The 22940-nt window shown below is 34.9% G+C and overlaps 1 protein-coding gene across 2 annotated transcripts in view; it reads right to left on the bottom strand.

Annotated features, from left to right (window-relative positions):
• Window positions 1-22940, bottom strand: part of LRPPRC (leucine rich pentatricopeptide repeat containing) — a gene marked incomplete at its 5' end in the record, with an annotated part of 103607 nt that overhangs the window by 75943 nt on the left and 4724 nt on the right. For both annotated transcript variants that reach the window (XM_079720573.1, XM_079720572.1), the window contains 10 exons: window positions 3532-3639; window positions 3721-3826; window positions 4083-4228; window positions 4539-4683; window positions 5018-5144; window positions 5766-5852; window positions 6539-6597; window positions 6702-6823; window positions 13381-13503; window positions 14807-15006. In XM_079720573.1, the coding sequence (XP_079576699.1) occupies window positions 3532-3639; window positions 3721-3826; window positions 4083-4228; window positions 4539-4683; window positions 5018-5144; window positions 5766-5852; window positions 6539-6597; window positions 6702-6823; window positions 13381-13503; window positions 14807-15006 (1223 nt within the window). The remainder of the gene's footprint in view (window positions 1-3531; window positions 3640-3720; window positions 3827-4082; window positions 4229-4538; window positions 4684-5017; window positions 5145-5765; window positions 5853-6538; window positions 6598-6701; window positions 6824-13380; window positions 13504-14806; window positions 15007-22940) is intronic.

The raw sequence follows: 22940 nt of genomic DNA, 5'->3' as shown, positions 1-22940 counted from the left end.
AAGGCTTTCATTTCAGCCTATTGGGTGGGTGGGGAGAAGGGGGGTGTATACTTCTCTATTTAAATAAAGCTGGAAATGCCTTTAGAAGTCCAATAATCTGTATTTTAACAAAACTGTTAAAGTAAGCGATTTCTTCAAGATCAGAGACATGTCTTGAAAAAGAAACCTTGTCTCCTAATTGCTGGCAGGTGCTTGTAACACTACAAAACTGCAAAAACCTACACTTTTCCCTCCAATCAGAAGGATGTGGGATCAAGTCATTTTGCATACAGGAATGATAATAAAGCTGCCTATTTACTTCTCAGGGTGGTCATTAAAACTAGAAAAAAAAAGTGTGAAACCCTAAAAATACTAAATAAATGCTAATAGTAACTGTGATTTAACTTTTTTAGCTGTCTTAAAATACTCTAATAATTTCTAAAATTTAGCATAAGGTAACTTTCATTTTCTAATGTTTGAAAACAGGCCAACAAATTGATTGCAGAGAGAAGATTCCTATTCCTATACAAACACTTCCCCTCATCATCTATGCCTCAAATACATTTCATTCTCTTAATTCATTTTTCCAATAATGTTTTTCAGGGAGAGGAGTGCATTCTGCTCATTTAGATGACCTGGGTTGGTATTTGTAACTTATGTATCTTTCCAACTGAAACTAAAGCAGGTTTAAGAAAACCTGGGTTCACACCATTGCTCAGCCAAGTTCAGTCACTCCCTCAAGCACTCTGAGGAAGCACACAAGGATATTCCCTTCAGTAACTATAGTTGGGACAGGAAGAGGGAAACACTTCTCAATAAGGAGAAGGAAAGGTGATTGATCTGACATACTACATACATCCTCCTCAAAAATACAATTCATATTTCTTTTTAAAATAAAAGATTAAAATAATCATATATTAACTTAGATAAACGAGGATCCCAAACCTCTGTGAACTTAGAAAATCTAAACAATCTAGTAAAAATATTTCAAATGTAGGCACAAGAAAGTTTATGAATCTAAAGGAAAGTCTCCATTCGAAAAGTTTTATAAGAATTAAAGTAGTTCAAACTATTGGGAAAGATACATGGTTTTCCTGAACAAATTCCACCAACTAGGACTGTTTACTCCACATAATTTTAGACTCTACCCAGAGTGCTCACTTTATGAGGACGCAATTTCTTACTTTTAAAAAGTATCACCTACTCAACCATTCACTCAGCTGGCATTTAGGTTTTCATACCAGCCCTTCCTTTTCTATTTTATCTGTATCATATTCTTATTTTCATGTTTCCTAAATATACCAAGGAATGTAGATAATCCCTCAATCATTCTGCATTATTTCCTCTCACTTGGGCCAATTTGCTAAAATTCTAAGAGAGGACTTTTCCATTTGCACAACAGAGAAAAATACTAGCAAGATAAGCCATGAGGAAGTCATTATAAGAATCTCTTTTAAGGGTTGGTGACGGCCAAATCTGCAGCCAGAAAAATTCTAGAATTCAATACAAGTTTGATCGTCCTACTGTTGAGCACTTGGTTCAGTCTGATCTGACCTCTACATACCTTTCTTTGATTTCCTGAAGGGTTTTATTTACTCCTTATGAAACACTCCTCTACATCCTCCATCTCTGCAACCATTATTTTCTTCTGTTAATTATTTATTTCTACCAGTTTATAATGACTTTCCCCAGACAAAAAACAAATTCACTGCACTAAAAAGAATCTTACTTTCTTATCTTACACTGAAGAAACTATATAGAATATACACAGCCATTTCCCTGTTACATGAAGAAAAGACTGTAGAATACATACTTTACTGTATTTCAGGACTTCCTGCAAAGGAGAAAGTACTTTTTAAAAACTGTAAAACAGCTAACAATCTCTTGTACTCTCAAGTTAACTTTCCAGCTTTCCTACTTTTCCAGGTAAAACCTTCACTGATTAAAAAACTTGGTACCACTTTTTAAATATGTCCTTAATGCCAAAATCGATACCTAATTTTTAACCAATAGCTAAGAATTTTTATAAAACAAGTACAGCATATTTACAAGTGTCTAATATGGAGGTGTTACGGTATTAAAAATAAGTATTTAAAACAGGAGGACAGAAATCCTAGTTCTAATCCCAGCACTACTGACAACTAGATGTGGAACCTAAGATCAGCCACTGAATCTCTCTGGGCTCTCAGTTCCTTCATTAATATAATGTGAGCTTTCAACAAGGCACCTTTGATTCTAAGATTCTAAGAAAAAAATGGCTTCAAGATAAAGTCCACTTTTCTACTGGTTTGAGCTACAACTATGGAAAGAATTACCTGAATTCTTTCATGTTTACTAAGTAGTAAAAATGCAGTAACCAATTCAAGTCTAGATACCATGATAGGTTGAGAAAAGCAAATTTACCTGATGAATAAACAAACATTTCAACAGGAGTACCAAAAGTATTTTCATTATCTGTGTATTGTAGACAATACTAACACAGCCAAAGATTTTCATGCAATGATGTAAACTTTCTGTGGTTCAAAAATACTAGGGTTAAAGGTTAACTCTTATAGAGTTTTCAGAACTGGAGGATATGCAAAGAGTTAATCAACTAGCATATTGTTTTCACAAAAATCTTTCTAAAAAGGATTTAGAGACTTTTACAGCCAGAAACAATTAGGGAATACTTGTTTCACTATTTCCTTTAAACCAGAAGACGGCTATATATTTAAATAAAATTGCAATATGAAAGTCTGCTAAAAGCACTTTTTTTTGTTGTTTGTGCATTTTGTTTGTCACCCAATGTCATACTAACAACTCTGCATCTCATTCTAAAGCACATTATATGGCGAGATAAAATGAAAAAGACCATTTTTTGTTTCCCCAAGGGGGAAGTACTCCAGTTAAAAGCATCTTTTTATGAGACTACTCTTTCTGAATTACCAATAATGCAAACCAAAGAATTAGATACTGTACTCTAAAATTTAATATTTGTTCAATTCTTATTCATATCCTATAGACATCCCATGTGTACAGGGAAAAGTATGCTAAATGCTTAAACGTACTTAAGAACCTGAAAGATTGAACATTTCTGTCCTTCAATCAGTTGGCTGTCAGGTCATGAGCATTCATTTTGCAATAAAAGTTTTCCTGCCTTTCCTATTATTTTAACTCAGCTCAGTTAAGAAGAAATAGACTGGTCCACAAAGAAAATGGTCTGATTGTATATATTTTATCTTTAATAAGGCTAAACTAATTTCAAACACTGTATGTATGTAAAATCAAGAACTAAAGAGTTTTTTGAAAACCTTAAAAATAATGAACTATTTAAAACCATAATCACAAGTCTGAATATCAAGATCAGAGATGAATTAAGAAATGAAATTGAGATGAAAGAAAGCCATTATGTTTGTTTTTTAAACGTTTACCTAATACTTTACTATGACTTAATTCTATTTTCTCACAAGATCTAATAAGCATGTTTTCCCAAATAATTCAATTAGATGTGTGTAGAAACTGTTATACTGGATATCTAAACCACTATTAAATCTGTAAAAGGTAAAACCTAACCTTGAACATTTTTCTCCTTCTGATGTCCAACTAGTAATGGCCAGAAATAATGAGTTCTGATAGGAAAACCTTCTTCCTTCAGAGCCTTCATTAGAGCTTTTGCCAAATCTGAAAGAGACACCATAAAAAATTACAAAGCTACCTCAGCAAAACTTATTTATGTGAGTTTTAATTACGAGAATATAGTACCCATTTTTTTGGCTACTAAAGCACACTGGAGTGTGAACTGGAAAGGAGATGTGTGCATCTGGGCTTCCTTTAACTTCTTACAGTAGTCTTTAAGCTTCTCTGCAGGCTAGAAAAGAAAGGCACCACATCAGCTGAATCTGCAAATATCCTACCATTTGACCTTCTGCAAATATTCTACCACTTTTGAGATAAAAAATTTGAACTTCTCACCCTCTTTCTATCCAATAATCTTCCAACACAAAAACAAAGTTCTCTTAATATTTATAGTTGGTCTAATCTCATAATATGTTCTCTTATTTTAAAGAATATTATTTCACTGCCGATTACACTGTCTACAAAGTAAAAATGGACTATGTAAATACCGTATTCATAGTCACACAGTGTCGTAAAAAGAAACTGCCAAAGTCACTCAGACTGTCTTCCCTTGATATAGGACATGCTAATAAAATCTGCAATGCTGTATCTTCCAATTTTTCTGTGACTAAAAGCAAAATGAGGTTCATTGTATCTGGAAAGAAAACAAAGACATCTTTTGTTACTGATTTGAACAGTATTTCTACACTGCTACCAATATGAAAGACAAACTTATGAACTACAAATACCAAAAGGATTTATCTGCCTAAACAATAGTGAAACACTTCCAAATCAAAACATTCCCACGTATTCATTCACCCAAGTTTTTCAGTTTATTAAGCTGACTTTAAAAGAATCCTATGTTCATCTACCACAATACCCTATTGTTAGAGAATGCCCTTTCCATGTAAAAATAGTAATTCTTATTTTTAGAAAAATCATGAAAATAAAAATTGTAAAACTACCTGGAATATATCTTCTTTCATATGTAATTTTTGCCAAAATTTCTGAGACATATTGAGGATACCCAGCTTTACTGAAGCTAAAGATAATTTGCAATATATCACGATCCATAAGGTAAAGATCAGACTTCTCCACTTTCTCCAGGGTCTATAGACAGTTCCAGAAATTAGAAGAACAACTTAGAAACAAGTTTTTTTTTTTATTAAAGCTAAATAAATTAAAATACCAAGATTTTAAAAAATTAGAAAGGCATACCATCTAAAGGTTTAAGACTTCTTTTATAAAACAGAAAAACATTCTATTCCAACAATAACTGTTACATCGACACCAAAGTACTGAACTATAGTAAGAATTCTCCTTCAAGACTGTCTACAAGAGATATGTTTAAAAACAGATATAAACTACACTTTTCTGCATCATGCAAAATATAGCACAGTTTATACAAATGATTTTAAAGTATGTTTATTTATATAAGTCACACCTGTTTAACATGGTCAATGTCACCCTTCTCGGCATATGCATTCAACAGTGCTAGGTATGTGTCCGGACCAGGCTCAATTCCAGCCTCTTTCATCACTGTGAGAATATTTTCTGCATTCTCCATATCTCTGTAAGTTAATTCAAAGAAAATAAAACAGATTACCATAATACTGCCAAATGTCGTATCATTTAATCTAGAATGTATTACTTACGCTTATTAAAATTAGAATTCTTAAGTACCATTTAGAATCGTAACATCAGAAAAGGATAATACATATTAAACTGGTAACAGATTTCTGAAATAATAAAGATCACAAACATCTCAAATTTTTATAGGTAACTTTTCCAAAAGAGAAACCAAATTAAATAATAATTACATAGACATTAAATAACATGCCCTCTTTCAGTTGGTATGTTGTGACTCAAATTTACCTTTTTAGGAAAGAATAACATTTAGTAAATTATTCTTCAAAAATAAAAATCTTTTCCAGGTCACTAGCAGAGTAGTTAATAAACTTTACAAAGTCAGTTACTTTGGATCAAGTCCAATTTTTAAAACGGAAATCTTCAAATAAAAGTTTGATGAAACAGATAAATTTAAGAATAATTTACTTTAAGATGTGCATGTTCTACCACACACACTCAAGATTTTTTTCGAGAGGGTAGATAAACATAATTTAAGAATTTTCCACAATAATTTTCTGTAATTTAAATCTCACTTGAGAATAAAACCTTAGGTGGAACATTACCCAGCTCTTGCATGCCCTGTAACAAGAGCACTGAATACTGCCTCTGTGACTGGAAGATCCTTAGTTTTCATAAATCCAAGAATCTTGCTGCAACAAAAGAGAAATAAAAATACTTCTTGGAAATACACATGAAAAACACCTTTTACAACATGTGCACACAAAATTCCACTCCCTGAAGTTATATCAATAGTCTTGAAGTACTCTTGTTAAAAACAGTAGGTAAGTTTTAAAAATCTGATTGTTTCTTCTGTATTAACTAACGTTTAAAAAGCATAAAGTTTAATGATTCATTTCATTAAAAATGAGACTGTACATTTCAATTTATTCCTTATTTCCTAAACCCTCCATCCAAAAGTATTAATAAATTTTACATGAGCAGAGAAATGTCATAACTAATTTTATACAAATCACTGAAATAAAGAGAATATTATCAGTTTTATAAATGAATACAGTGTAAATGGTTAAGAACATTTACTTTTGGAAACAGCAATTAAGAAAAAAAGTAAAGCCAGCTTTGTACCTCAACAATTTTAAACTTCTGCTCCAGTAAATGAAATTTTTAATTAAAATAGCAATTTTCAATTACATTTCCCCTTTTACAAAATTTTATATTTTATCTAAGTCATATGACCAAATTTGCTAGGTTAAAATACTTCTGAAATAATTTTCTTACTAAGTAGAAACTTAAAAAAAAAAAAGAAGAATGAAAATATTCTAGGTTTACAAGACTTACAAATTTGTTGGCTTAAACATACATTTATAGAACTACATACCTGGCACCTTCAATATCTCCCATATTACAATAAGCAGCAATCAACCTTTGGTATGTCACCTGTCAATGAAATGGGCCAGTTAATACTTCCTAAAAAAATTTTTTTTCTGGGTAAAAATAAAAGTGGATATGACCAATAAACATTTATAATAGCAACTACTTACTCGATTTGGTTGAATGTTTGCTTTCTCCATTTTTTCCAAGAAGTCAGTTGGTGAAAATTTATACTCATTTTGAAGGTAGACTTTAAGCAAAGCATTATAGTGACTTACATCATACACAGTACCTACAAATGAAATTTAAATCAAATTTTTAGAAGAGCACTTAAAGTCATACCCTTTATCACAACTGAAATATATGCACTTAAATGTAACAAACAAACGAGGGTAAAATGATCACTTCAGCGTTATACCCCATATTTAGACCTACCTATATAAAAATCCTGTCAGAATAGAGGAAACTAAGTATACAAGAGAGTAATTACTGAATTAATGGACAGTTACAAGTAACTGCCTATTCAAGGATTAAAAGTTCTCTTACTTATGAAACATAGTATTCCCTTCCTGTTAGAAAATGCTGACAAGACCCCTGTATTTTTTTTTAACATCTTTATTGGAGTATAATTGCTTTACAATGCTGTTAGTTTCTGCTTTATAACAAAGTGAATCAGCTATACATATACATATATCCCCATATCTCCTCCCTCTTGCGTCTCCCTCCCACCCTCCCTATCCCACCCCTCTAGGTGGTCACAAAGCACCAAGCTCATCTCGCTGTGCTATGTGGCTGCTTCCCACTATCTATTTTACATTTGATAGTATATATAAGTCCATGCCAATCTCTCACTTCTTCCCAGCTTACCTTTCCCCCTCCCCGTGTCCTCAAGTCCATTCTCTACGTCTGCATCTTTATTCCTGTCCTGCCCCTAGGTTCTTCAGAACCATTTTTTATTTGATTTTTTTAGATTCCATATATATGTGTTAGCATACGGTATTTATTTTTCTCTTTCTGACTTACTTCATTGTGTATGACAGTCTCTAGGTCCATCCACCTCACTACAAATAACTCCATTTCGTTTCTTTTTATGGCTGAGTAATATTCCATTGTACATATGTGCCACATCTTTATCCATTCATCTGTCAATGGACACTTAGGTTGCTTCCATGTCCTGGCTATTGTAAATAGAGCTGCAATGAACATTGTGGTACATGACTCTTTTTGAATTATGGTTTTCTCAGGGTATATGCTCAGTAGTGGGATTGCTGGGTCATATGGTAGTTCTATTTTTAGTTGTTTAAGGAACCTCCATACTGTTCTCCATAGTGGCTGTACCAGTTTACATTCCCACCAACAGTGCAAGAGGGTTCCCTTTTCTCCACACCCTCTCCAGAATTTATTGTTTGTAGATTTTTTGATGATGGCCATTCTGACTGGTGTGGGGTGATACCTCATTGTAGTTTTGATTTGCATTTCTCTAATGATTAATGATGTTGAGCATTCTTTCATGTGTTTGTTGGCAGTCTGTATATCTTCTTTGAAGAAATGTCTATTTAGGTCTTCTGCCCATTTTTGGATTGGGTTGTTTGTTTTTTTGATATTGAGCTGCATGTAAATTTTGGAGATTAATCCTTTGTCAGTTGCTTCATTTGCAAATATTTTCTCCCATTCTGAGGGTTGTCTTTTTGTCTTGTTTATGGCTTCCTTTGCTATGCAAAAAGCTTTTAAGTTTCATTAGGTCCCATTTGTTTATTTTTGTTTTTATTTCCATTTCTCTCGGAGGTGGGTCAAAAAGGATCTTGCTGTGATTTATGTCATAGAGTGTTCTGCCTATGTTTTCCTCTAAGAGTTTTATAATAGTAAGACCCCTACATTTAAAGTGGCTGAAAGATTTTTCCTTATAAAGCAGTCCTTGCCACATTATAGATACCCTGAGATGGATGGATTGTGACTGCAGTTGTTATATACAGGTAGGACTGTGCTAACAATTTTGCTTATTTACTAACCAGGCTACTCAGTGTTTGAAGGCTCCATTTCCACTCCATTTCCAGTTGCTGAACACCATTTCTAGTCTGCTATTGTTAATTACCTGTATTCCAATGCCCTTTGTTTTCTTTCTATGTTCATCATGCTTAAGGCCATATCAATTAAGGTTACCACTCAGCCTTACTACACCAACGCACAACATGACATCATGGTTACCATATCAATACAGTGCTAACATGTTTTACTAAATTGTCGGGAATTAAATTTTATATCTTTATTCAACTGTCTGTGGCTACACAGGCCTGTGGTGTCAGTCTGACATTCAAAGCAGTAGAGTCCTGTTCTATTAAATCAAAACTTGTTTTTAACCTTAGACATGTAGTGTATTTACTATGTTTCAGGCACTGTACTAAGTGCTCTGTATACAGAAGTTGAATTACTCTTCACAACAGCTTTCAGGAAGGTACTAGTATCATCCCCATCTTACAGATTAGGAAAACTGACTCTTCCATTTATCCAAGGCCACAAGGTTAGTATGTGACCATAAATTTGAATGTAGGTAGTCTGCCTTGAGAGCCCAATCTCTTAACCATTGTAATACTTTATACAGGGCCTTACAGGGAACCATGTGCAAGTCCACATCTGTAATATAATTATGCAACAAGGTTACCATGCAGTGTCTGAGAACTTTCAAAAAACCATCAACTCAAGCTGAACTCTAACAATGGTTGGCTACAGCTCTAAGGTTGAGGAAGTTATATTCTATCATTTTATAAAGGTATTTACTCTAGTGTGCTGGAAAAGCTGAGGAAACTGCTGAAAATCCAGATAAGTAACATCTATTCTGGATTTTCATACAGATTTTAGTCAAGATCAATGTTAACATAACTCAACTGGGTTTCATTTCTTTATTTCTGCCACACTGACAAGGTTCTACAGATGACAAAGACATTTCTGTGAACTTCAATAAAAATCTTATCCCCATATTTACTATTATGTCTAGTTAATTTCATGGGTCATTTCTTAAAGAATAGAGGATTTTAAAAACATACACAGTGTATCTTTCATAGAGTGAATTAAAGTCTTTAACTAAAATTTAAATTAAAAACTCCCAAGTTTAGGGACATAATCCTAAAATATCTTACTTTAATAATCAAAAGCTATATAATAGTATTTCCTTATGTACCTTACCATATCCCCTTATACCTCGAATACTATCTCATGGCTCTGGCTCTGCTGTCCATTACTTTTAATGTTTTAATATTATGTTCTTGTTCAATCTCGTTATGTAATAATTTTGTAAACTGTCATCTACTTACATTTATCTTATACTTATTTTGTTCAAACTTGAAAGAATATCTTAAAATATTACTATTTTAGATAAAAGCCAGGTTTCTTGCTAGATTAGTGCTCATCCATTGGTGTATTTTGGATAATTATTCTCTCCTCCATGTATTACCTTGTGCTTGCCCACTGTAAGTTACCTGCCACTTTTCTGTCATCAGGGCTTTTTATGTGTAGTTATGTTAATTAGCTTGGCATTTTACTGTTCAAGAAAAATATGGTGTCATCTGAAAACTTTAAGATGTCATTATATAGTCCCCTTCATTAAGATTATATAAATATATTAAATGTGGACCTGCCCTTAATACCAATACTTAAAGACATGTTTGCACTTTTTTGTTCAGAGTAATTTTTAGTTTTTATCACTCCCTACCTTTGTCTCTAAACCAGAGTTCTAGTGATCAAGGTTTTTTGCAATCCCAAATAGATTAACAGCCTTTGTTAAGAAATAGTTTTCTAAAAAAATTATATCTATCTTTTTCCAAAATGTGATTATTATCTTAGAGAATTTTTTTTAAGTTAGATTTGACTGATTGCCCCCAAGAGTGGAACTGGGTGTCTGGGGAACATAGGTCAAAGCCTTTCACTATAAACTTTATTGAACCTTTTGCATTTGAACCATGTTAATATTAATAGATTTACTATTTAATGAAGTAGAATTTGAATTTTTTTGAAGTTAAGTTAAATTTGCTTGAACATTTTCTACAATTTCAACTATTACTACTTTAGTACCCAACATGTGCAAAACACTGGAAGGTTCATGACAAAGATCTAAATATGAATAAGATAAGATCATCAGCCTCCAAGAGAAGAATATCTATTAAAAAGACAAATTCAGGGACTTCCCTGGTGGCGCAGTGGTTAAGAGTCCGCTTGCCAGTACAGGGGACACAGGTTCAATCCCTGGTCCAGGAAGATCCCACATGCCGCGGAGCAAGTAAGCTCGTGCGCCACAACTGCTGAGACCACGTGCCACAACTACTGAAGCCCACATGCCTAGAGCCCGTGCTCCGCAACAAGAAAAGCCACCACAATGAGAAGCCCACACACCACAACGCAGAGTAGCTGCCACTCACTGCAACTAGAGAAAGCCCACGTGCAGCAACGAAGACCCAACGCAGCCAAAGGAAAAAAAAAAGACAAATTCACAATTCTAATGCAGGCAACTGATGAGACACTAATTGGGACTGGAGGTAAAACTCTAGAAAGGAGGGATTTAGATTATAGCTTGAAAAATGGATTGACTTAAAGAGTAAGAAACAAAAGAACACTCCAGAAAAGATAAATAACCTGAATAAAAAAACTTAAGGAGACATATATTATCACGATGTGGTCAAGAAGTACACCAGAAGTAATTATATTTTTAAAAATTTAGGGCTTCCCTGGTGGCGCAGTGGTTGAGAGTCCGCCTGCCGATGCAGGGGACACAGGTTCGTGCCCCAGTCCGGGAAGATCCCACATGCCGCGGAGCGGCTAGGCCCGTGAGCCATGGCCGCTGAGCCTGCGCGTCCAGAGCCTGTGCTCCACAATGGGAGAGGCCACAACAGTGAGAGACCCGCGTATCGCAAAAAACAAACAAACAAAAATTTAGCATATGGCAACATTGAAATGAGAGCCTATCATTTCCAGACTAAAGGGGACTAAAGAATCCCCTTTAGTCTGGAAAACTCAGTTCCAGTCTCAGATCTGTCACAGCTCATTCTGTAACTTTGGACATATTACCTAAGCTAAAAAATCTCTTACAGCTTTATAAAAGTCTGTGAACAAGAGTCACGGTGGCTCTTCTAACAATATGTTTCTAACAATATGTTTCTAACAATATTAATTCAACAACTAGTTAACAAGTGTAATAAGTTCAAAGCATTATTCTACTGGCAAAGAGAAAAACAAAGATGTTATGAATTCTACTCTCACAAAGGATATACAGTATAGAGAAAAGACATGTTTGTGAACAATTATAATAGAAAGTAATACGTGTCTATCTTTCTATTGAGGTATTAACGTTATGACTACTATGTAAGGGCTCTTTTCTATTTTAGAATATAACCATTCTCACAAATATTTCTCCCAGTTCAACATGTGTTTTTTTTTTTTTTTTTTTTTTTTGTGGTATGCGGGCCTCTCACTGTTGTGGCCTCTCCCGTTGCGGAGCACAGGCTCCGGATGCGCAGGCTCAGCAGCCATGGCTCACGGGCCCAGCCGCTCCGCGGCATATGGGATCCTCCCAGACCGGGGCACGAACCCGTATCCCCTGCATCGGCAGGCGGACTCTCAACCACTGCGCCACCAGGGAGGCCCCTCAACATGTGTTTTTAAATTATGTGACTTACTGACATATAGATATTTCTAGTTTGCTTTGTTAAGATTTTCTTTTTTTTTTTTTTTTTTTTCAGTACTCGGGCCTCTCACTGTTGTGGCCTCTCCCATTGCAGAGCACAGGCTCCGGATGCACAGGCTCAGCGGCCATGGCCCACGGGCCCAGCCACTCCGCGGCATGTGGGATCTTCCTGGACCGGGGCACGAACCCGTGTCCCCTGCATTGGCAGGTGGACTGCCAACCACTGCGCCACCAGGGAAGCCCTGTTAAGATTTTCTTAAATCAGGAATGAACACTGAATTTTATCAAATGACCTTTTAAACTATTTTATTTTTTGAATAGGTACTATTCATAGCCCCAAAATGAAAAAGTATGAAAGAGTATAGGGTAATCAACTATAATTTTTTTAAAAGTATAGAGTAAAAATTGTATCTAGTGTTTATCATCCTTCAAGAAATATTTTAATATTATATGCACATACACATATAAACATTTTTCTTCAGAATGGTATCAAACTATACACTCTGTTCTACATCTTAATTTTTAATTATATTTTGGAGAAAACCCCACATTAGTATATGAAGAACTCCATTCTTTTAATGGTTGCACCATATTCCATAACAATTCCATAACTGTTATTCCATAACACTCCATAATTTATTTAACCAAACCTCTAGTGAGGGACATTATAGTTGGTTCCAATTTCATACTTTTGCAAACAAGCTACAATGAAGAATATCCTTTTGCACATGTGAGTATATCTATCTAAACTCTAACAAACAGACTATGTTGTACACCTCAAGTTAATATAATATTGTAAATCAACTATACTTCAAAAGGAATTATTTTAAGTATAAACATATTAAAACACTGAAATGCTTTATATGTTAATAAATTCTAACAAATAGAAATGCTTGGTCAAATAGTATGTACATTTATAACTTTGACAGACTAAATGTCTTTCTACTTCGTTCTTTTTAACTTACCCTAAAAGTAATACTTGTTATGAAAAAATATTTTATTCTTAATGCCCCTAGATGTCACTATAACTCACCAAATAAGTCACACCACAAAAAAATATGAATCAAGTAAAACCCTTCCATAAAACTGAACTACAGCATTTATGAAAAGAAATTCTTTTTTACTAAAGAAAAAGTATCTACACCCTTTATACACATCATATATTCATACAATCATACCCAATTTCTGAAGTTTGTCCCATATCCTATGAGCAAATTCTGTTCTCTCTGAGAGCTTTAGTTCAGGCAAGAGAGAACCACAGCTGCGCAGCAGAAGCAAGGCTTGATTACCACCTGGGCTACCTATGAAAACAGGTTAACGGAAAATATTTAACATAGTATCAGTACCATGCAGATAAATATCAAAACTTAAGTTGAAATCTGTAAATATTTTAAAATCTCCTGCCTCACTAAAGATAATATTAAAAGAGTACTCATAAATCAGAAAAATCCTATCCCAATCAACAAGTATCATTTACAATGTTACTACAAGTTTTTAAAACTGATCTGTTTTCTTAGGGAAGCTAAGGTTATAAATCTATACAATCTGCAAGACTACAAAGAACCTAGTGCTTACTGCAATAGAAACGCTAAACTTCTCAGTATCTTATGAAAATAGCACAAAGCAGTACAATTAAAACCCAAGAATATCCAACTTAGGTTTATAATCCTCTACAAAATATTAACTTCCTTCTCCCTTTATCCACGTCTCTGAAAGCTAACTTGAAAACAAAAACAAAAATAAACCACTTATTGCATGATTCCATTTATATAAAGTATCCAGGATAAGCAAATCTACAAGGAAGTACACTAGTGGTTGCCTAGGGCTGGAAGGGATGGGGGTTTGGGGACTGATGTTTAGGAGTATGGAGGTTTCTTTTGGGGGTGATAAAAATGTTCTAAAACTGACTGCGGTGATAGCCATACAACTCAATAAATCAAAGAGAGAAAATGATAAAAACTGTCTTTAAATGCAAGTTATTACTAATACTTCTTTAGTCTCCCTCATCATTAGATTCTACAGCTTAATGTGACTGAAATCATGGATGGGCTTTGGGAAGCTGGTGAATGCTCTCAAACTATATACAAAATTATGTGTGTGGCTTGTACATGGGCTTTTGTGTGAGCATGTGTGGTTAGGGTTTTTGGGGGGGGGTTGAGGGCAAGTTTCTATCAGATTATCAAAGTTGCATAAGTGACTCAAGTAAATTTTAATAGCTAAGTGAAAATGAAAGGGAAATAGTGATTATCAGTCTTTCTGGGAATTTGTCATATGTGATTATCTTAGGGAAAGCAGACACTATACAATAGAAGATAAGAAAAACTAGTATCTTCCAAGAAAAGTTACCACTGAAAGTGATTCCTTCATAAACTGTGGGAGAAGACAATTTTTATTTGCTGATTTTGAAATAAACATGTAAAACAAAATGTTTTACTCAAAACTTTGCTCTGATGAGTTGGAAAAACAGAAAGATCACAATCATAACATAAAATCATGAATAGAAATAACAAAATTTAAAGTATCAAGTAATGTGCTCTATAATGAGCTTACCACCAAACCAGTACTTAAGAAGTTCAACTTTTTGAACAGAAAATCTTGAAATACCTGAGTGGCAGGTGTTATCAAAGACTTTTTGTAGAAGAGTCTTAGGGATGCGGCCAGTTCTTCGGACAGAATTATCTAGCCTCATTAGAGCCCAATCAAACTGACTGGCATTTCTTCTATGAGAAGAAGTGGGCTCCTCTTGAAGATAATTCTTTTTTTCAGCAGCAATGGCATATAGCCTGGTTTGGCTCAGTAGCGCTCTACAAAATGATTAGAAATAAATTGTCAACTACTAACCACATAGGTCATCTTTGTGAGTAAAATTTATACAAGGCTTTCTTATTAGTTACTAAATACCTAAATTCATAGCACAATAGCAAAAATGCACAGAGAAGTATAAATTGGTAGGGAAGAAAGTTTTGACCTTTGCTTTAAATGAAGTCACATGCACATAAATTGCGTGCAAATTAACCTCTTGAATAACTGTTCGACAATGTCTCGATAACTTTTCACATGGAATCAACTCAAACTAAGACAATAATACGGTATGTTTTAAGTGTTTTTAAATCTCCCTTAACCAAAACCAAGTCAGTGAAGGAAAATGAAGATTCACTACAAAGCTCTTCTCACCTCTACAAATGAGACAAGAGATCTAAAATATATCTAAAATTCTGAAGAATTCTAAAGCATTCTTCAAATGCTTTCTAGGTGTTGCTTATTATGAATTATTAAGAAGACCAATTTCCAAGTTAAAATTATACATTTTAAAGGATCATTAATGACAAAAGAATTTCCCATCTTTCTAAATAAATCTGAAACATTTTATAGTGATGTTTCAACTCTCAATTCATATGTCAAAATGCTAACTGTATACTTTTCTAATCATTTTAACAACTGCAACCAACAAATATAAAACTAGATTTCTGCTGTTAAACATCATTAATTTGGGGAAAGTCAAAAGGAAAAAAAATGCTTATAAATTAAGGTCAGACTAGTACATGTGTGTTTACAAAAAGCAAACAACCTTTAAACCATTCAACATTTTAATAAAACAGGTCTAGCATGCAGACCAAATGCTCCAAAACGTGAAATCAGAGGTATTCTACGCTGTAGAAATAGGCTCTACCTGATTTACAAACATCAAACTTAGAAATAATCCTTATGTGTGAAGGAAACCCTGTCATAAATCTTTGAATTGAATTTAAACTTTTTCTGTGCATTCAAATCTCACACAAAATTATCTAATTCTCAGAGATTTACATCTTTACCCCCAAATATCTTAGGCTTTTCAGAAGTAGCCAGTAAGTATAACTAAATAATACACACTAAGTACACAGTAACTAAGTATAATGTAAAAACACTCTACTTACTAATTTAAGAATGCCTTTAGGATGACAATCACATTTTTCTAGCATGTGCACATTTTTTACCACAATTACCAAAATAAATATTTACATACTAGTGAGTTTAAAAATAAAATTGTTGACTTCCTATCCTATGTTATTAACCTGGAAAACCAGTCACAAAACTGAATGATTAAGTACCTGATGTTACATTAAAGAAAGCTACACCAGTAGTTTCACAACAAGGTTATGTAAAACACAGAGGCAGTAACTGATACTCGACTAGAAATTCTACCTCTGTGACCTGGGACAAATCACAACCACTCTGGCCATCAATGATTCCACCTATGTAAATCAGTAGACTGGAAAACAATGGAAAAAATCAAAATACTAACAAGACAATGTCTTATCTTGTTTAGTTAAGAAGCCTAATGATCAGCACTTGTAGATGGCTAATTGATTAAAGTTAGTTAAATGAACTGAAATAATTAATTAATGCTAGATTTTTACCTATAAACCACAGAAGATACATGCCTACATATATTTATCCCTTATTTTCAGAAGTTTTCTCTGGCTGTCTGTCTGGCTGTTACTAACCTATGCCCTTGTTAGTCAGGCAAACACAAAATATTATTTTAAATCACCCAGAACAATGTGTCAGGTTCAGCTGAGTGTGCAATAATATTGTTCAACAATGAAAACTAAATAACATAAGAGATTTCAAAATTGTAGTGAAGTGTATTTGTCAATGTTTTTTATACAACCCAAACCTGATAAACTGTGAAGGGGCATAAAAATAAAACCTTTGCTTAAAATGCAGTTTTAAAATGTGAGATCAGGGGCTTCCCTGGTAGTCCAGTGGGTAAAACTCTGCGCTCCCAATGCAGGGGGCCAGAGTTTGATCCCTGGTCAGGGAACTAGATCCGCATGCATGCCGCAACTAAGAGTCCACATGCCACAACCAAGACCCTGTGCAGCCAAAATAAATAAAAAAATATTAAAAAATAAAATAAAATGTAAGATCAAACAAACACAAATAAAATTCAGGCAGAAAACAGAGACGTTAATAAACCAGCACTGCATGCTGAACATTCTAAAGCTAATTTTTCTCACAAAATAAATCTTTAATGCTGCTAAGTCTACTTCAAGTGTGTTTGGCTTTAATTAGTTAAGTAAAATATGAATCTACTATAAAATAAACTGGGGAGGGGAAAGGTTACATATTTAAACCAAAGGATTCTTCACTCTTCAAAAGGATTCTCCAGGGCTTCCCTGGTGGCACAGTGGTTGAGAGTCCGCCTGACGATGCAGGGGACGTGGGTTCGTGCCCTTACGAACGGGCACTTCCTGGGAGGAACGTGATCCTGGGAGGATCCCACATGCCGCGGCGGCGTCTGGAGCCTGTGCTCCGCAACAGGAGAGGCCACAACAGTGAGAGGCCCGCGTACCGCAAAAAAAAAAAAAAAAGATTCTCCAGTGAATCCTCACATGGCAGCGCTTTCTACATTTCTTATTTGACACAGAATTTATTTTTAAATTCACTTGAACACACCCTGAAGGAAAAAGGGTGTGTTCACAGCCTAGAACGATAGGTATGTTGTGATAGAAAGGAAAGGAAACAACAAGTGCAGGGGTTAAGGTGGGTCCATGCAAGGCAGGAACCTAACCATCAGGCCTGAACAAGCTGGAATGCACTGCCTCCAAAACCTGATGACCAAGTGATGTAAACACATAAGGGAAGATTATTTTATCATTTCACCCAAGTGTCATAAATGGCTCCTTTATATTTTTGAGTTAAATTTCTCAGGTTCCCTCCTGAGCCTCCAGCACTCACAACCAACTTCCAGGTTACCCATGAATTTTCTCTGGCAAAATCTGGCATTTAAAAAGTTATTTTTCTCAGGTTTTGTTGTTTTTTTATAACTGGTGCTAGTGTTTTTTGACTCTTTAGTGAAAAAAATAATGATTTTATAGTTGAGCGTCCATATTTCAAAAAGGTACAAGGACTAGATTATTATTAGATTATAAACAGGCTTCCATGGGTTCCCTAATTAATAGGCTCCCCTATTAAGCCTGTCACTTTTAAAAATCAATGCCTTACTTTTTCAAGGCATTTTTAAGTTTACAGAAGAACTGTCCAGAAAGTACGGGGTTCCCATGTATTTTAACCTCTTCCCCCTCCACCTAATTTCCTCTATTAACATTCTGCATTAGTGTGGTACATTCGTTACAAATGATGACCAATACTGATACATTTTTATTAGCTAAGGTCTATAGTATACAAAAAGGTTCACGCTGTGTGTGTACATATCTATGGGTTTTGACAAATACATGACATGCATTACAGAACCACAGAATATTTCACTGCCCTCAAAATGCCCTGTGTTCCACCTACTCATCCCTTCCCCCTCCTCCTGAACCCCTAGCAACCACTTTTTACTTGTCTTGTTTCGCCTTTTCCAGAATGTCATATAGTTGGATCATACAGGATGTAATTTTTTTCAGATTGGCTTCTTTCACCTAGCAATACACATTTAAGGTTCCCCTGTGTCTTTTCATGGCTTGATAGTTCATTTCTTTTTAGTGCTGAATAACATTCCACTGTATGGATGTACCACAATTTGCTTATCAGTTCACCTACTGAAGGACATACTAGTTGCTTCCAATTTTGGGCAATTATGAATAAAGCTACTGTAAACATTTGTGTGCAGGTTTTTGTGTGGACAGAAATCTTCAACTCATTTGGGTAAATATCTAGGAGTGTGACTGCTGGATCATATGGTAAGCTTATATTTATTTATCTTTGTAAGAAACTGTCAAACTATCTTCCAAAATGACTGTACCATTTTGCATCCCCACTAGCAATAAATGAGAGTTCCTATGCTCCACATCCTCACCACAGATGCCATGGGTGTTTTAGCCATTCTAACCTGTATGTAGTGGTATCTAATTGTTTTAATTTGCAATTCCCTAATGACATATGATATGAGCATCTTTTCATATGCTTATTTGCCTTCAGTATTTCTTTGGTGAACTGTTCAGATCTGCTCATTTCTCAACTAGGTCATTAAGTTTTCTCATTGTTGAGTTTTAAGAGTTCTTTGTATGTTTTGGATAGTCTCAGTCTTTATTTCTTTCAAGTAAACTTTTTATTGAACTGTTATTCATTTCTTTTAAACTTTGAATATACACCAAACTAATCACATACATTTTTAAAACTCTCCCTTCCCTATTCTCTTCTTCCTTTTTCACTGCTATTATGAGCCAATTTGGCATCACTTTAGAGCTATCAGAGTTTAAAGACACAGCGATAGAATAGGTATAGTCAGTAGCTAATGTTTATTATGCATTTAAGACATGCAAGGTAATAGAAAATTACGACTATAATCTTGACTTTACAGATAAGAAAAGTGAAGTAACTTGCCCAAAGTCACAGTAAAGCTAGTTAAATGACAGGACCTGTACTTGTACGTGGGTAATTTCATTCTGAAATGAGCTCAACATGGCGTAAGGGCATCAAGGAAACTAATCTGGCTGCAACAGGCAGTTCACACTGGAAAGTGGTAAAAATTAAACCTAGGCAGGGAATGTGAGACGAGATAAGGGAAAGTCTACAATGGCTGATAACTACGGGATTTGGATTTTATGACATGCTTATAAAATACAAGACTGATTTTCACAATGCTGCTCTCACAGCAGCATATTTTTTTGCTGAACTATTCTGTAGGCAATAGGTAACCAAATTTCTCTTATGTTCTCACCAATCCCTTATTTTAACTATTCTACTTGAGTTTTCTTTAGTCTGTTGATATGGTTGATTACATCAATTGACTATTCAAATGCTGAACCAGGCTTGCACACCTGGAATAAACCTAACTTGGCTGCAGTATATAATTATTTTATACATTTTATGTATATACTGATTCCAATTAAGTTTTAACATGTTAAAAATTCAAAAATCAATGACTCCTCCTAAAAGTGGTTGGTATTCCTTTCAAATTTCTTCACTGCTACTGACTACACCATCTTTACATTGTTCCCTCAAGCTCAAAATCTTAGGATAATTGCTCAATCCCTCTCATCCTTCACAGCGCATCTGCTGAGCCCTCAGATACCTCCTTATTTCTGAGTCCCTTGTTCAATCCAGAACACATGGATTTTTGCAACAAAACTCATATTAGTTTCTCAGGCTTCACCTTTTCTTCATACAACTGCCAGACCAATCTCCCCCAAAACCGTCTCATGTCACTGCCTCTTTAGGATCCTATAACTGTTTTTTTCACTTTTATCACAACACCTACATTCTTTCATTTTTTGATTCAAAGATTTATTAAGCACCTTCTATGTATAAAGCACTGTGCTAGTATCAGCCTTTCTACTTATCTAGTAAGTAAACCTGATAAGTCAATTAGTTAAACTTAAAAAACAAAACAACAAAACCCACAAGTTGTGTTAAGTTCTGTAACTCCAATGAAACAACAGTAGGGTTCTACTTTGGATTAAATGTATAAAGATGATGACACTCAAAATTTTTAACTAAGGATGAAAAGCAGCAGCCATACAGATATCAGAGGATGAGTATTCTAGGCCACGTAGAACAGTCAGCAGACCAAGTGCGTTAGCAACAGATGGGATGAGATTGAAGAGGAAGGCTGGGCTAGATCCTGGAGGATTGTGAAGGTAAGGAGTCTGGATTTTATTCTAGATACAGATTTCATTCCAAGTACAAAACTGTATAGAACCCTACTGAAGGTTTTGTAAGCAGGGGTTGTGGTATGATCTATTTCTGTTTAGAAAAGATCAGTCTAGCTGCAGGGTGGACCATAAATTAGACAGCAGCAAGAATTTAATAGAGATACTATTTAGGATGCTGTTGCAGCAGTCCGAGAGACTGAAGCTTAGAGGAGGGTGGGCACGGAGATGAGAATCACCAAGGCTCCCACCTGATTTAACTGCAAATTCCAGGCAACAAGTCTTGCCAGTACAATTTGTTAATTCTCACTTCCATGTAATAGAGAAAAATTCATGTAAAACAGCCCTACAGAGACTTAATTAATCCTCTGTATACATCTTAACGTATTATGTACCATTTTCATAACACTTGATAAGCACAATCTTAGAGACAAAAACAGAAGGCTCCATGGCATAGAGGAAACACACCAGCTTTCAGAATGTGGGCTTGAATGTAAAAATGTAAAATGGTTATTGGGATAAGGAGGGGAAATTTTGGCAATTACTCCTAATTTTGGTCCTTAAAATTCTTGTTTAGAGTCAAATTTAACAGGAATATTTTATGTGTTTAAAAAAATTAAGAATTTCCAACATGGCCACTAACTGTAAACTCTATATTATAAGGAGAAAAGAAAGAAGCTTAAGAACAGAAGAGCTTGTACTGAAAAGTCTAGAATTCCAAATTTGCTAACACCAGACTCAATAGAAACCTAGATTCCAATAAGAAATGTCTAACATATTCTTTTTATATCTGTTGCCATGTTTCCTGGGAACTATCACTAATTATAAGCCAAAAGTCTCTAATTATATGAAAAAAAAGGATAAACGGTTAGCCATTATGCAAAATTTAGGCCATTCAAGACATTCTCATTGGAAGGAAAAAACAAAAAACAAAAAACCAGACTGTCCTGATTTCACGCTCTGCCATTTCTAAGATATGTAACTTTGGCCAAGTTACCACAACTCTCTCTAAGCCTGTAAAATCTCAGAGATAATAGTACTCACCTCACAGGAATATCACAAAGACTGAGATAATGCAGTGTTTCCCAAAATATTGCACTTCTGCCAGGAAAATGATTTTAGATAGCATGTAGACAAAGACTTTCTATTTCTGTAGTTTTATTTACTTCAATAAATAGTTTAAAATAACTATTGCATCTAGCTCTTTATCTTCCTAGCATTCTTGCTTAAAACAAAATTAAGTTAAAAAAGTCAGTTTAGGGCTTCCCTGGTGGCGCAGTGGTTGAGAGTCCGCCTGCCGATGCAGGGGACGCGGGTTCGTGCCCCGGTCTGGGAGGATCCCACATGCCGCGGAGCGGCTAGGCCCGTGAGCCATGGCTACTGGGCCTGCGCGTCCAGAGCCTGTGCTCCGCAACGGGAGAGGCCACAGCAGTGAGAAGCCCACGTAATGCAAAAAAAAAAAAAAAAAAAGTCAGTTTAAACCTAAACCCAATGAAAAGAAAAATGCTAAACATAAATAATAGCTTAGGTAGTACTAGATTTGGCCAAAAATGTGAAGGCAGTACACAAATGCCCAAGGTCTGGGCAACACTGAGAAAAGTATACTTAAAGGACTCAGCAAAGTAAGCATAATAAATATTAACTACGTTATTTCTTCTTTTTAAAATGTATTAGCAGAAAGTACAAGACTTATTTTAAAAGGCCTACTTAAATCCAAGCTATGCTGTTTAACAGGTACGTGACTCTGGGAAAGGTATTTGGTTTAAGAATTAGTTCCCTCGCGTGAGAAAAAATACCTAACTTGTAAAGATCACATAAAAAATAAATATAAGATTCCTAACAAGAGTGCTCAATAAATAGCTCTTATTATAGAAGGTACTCAATAAATATCTGCTGTTTCATCTTTTAAAAAATCTTTTGTAAAGCTGTCACAATGAACTTTCTCCCTGAACTATTTTCTCCCTGAAAAATTCTCCCTGAATTTTGCAAGATCTCAATTCTCCAAAAACTCTTGCCCAGCTAGGCTGTCCCCCAAACACTGCTTTATGCTTTACGGTAAGTCACAGAACTTCAGAGTAAAAAAGTCACTTGCAACCCTCCTACACTTGGTAAGGGTCTTCTGGCTTGAAACAATGCCATTCCTTTCCACCTATCCAGAC

This window comes from Hyperoodon ampullatus, assembly GCF_949752795.1.
Source record: "Hyperoodon ampullatus genome assembly, chromosome: 15".
NCBI classification, from domain to species: domain Eukaryota; kingdom Metazoa; phylum Chordata; class Mammalia; order Artiodactyla; family Ziphiidae; genus Hyperoodon; species Hyperoodon ampullatus.
This window is presented reverse-complemented; position numbering and strand designations above follow the sequence as displayed.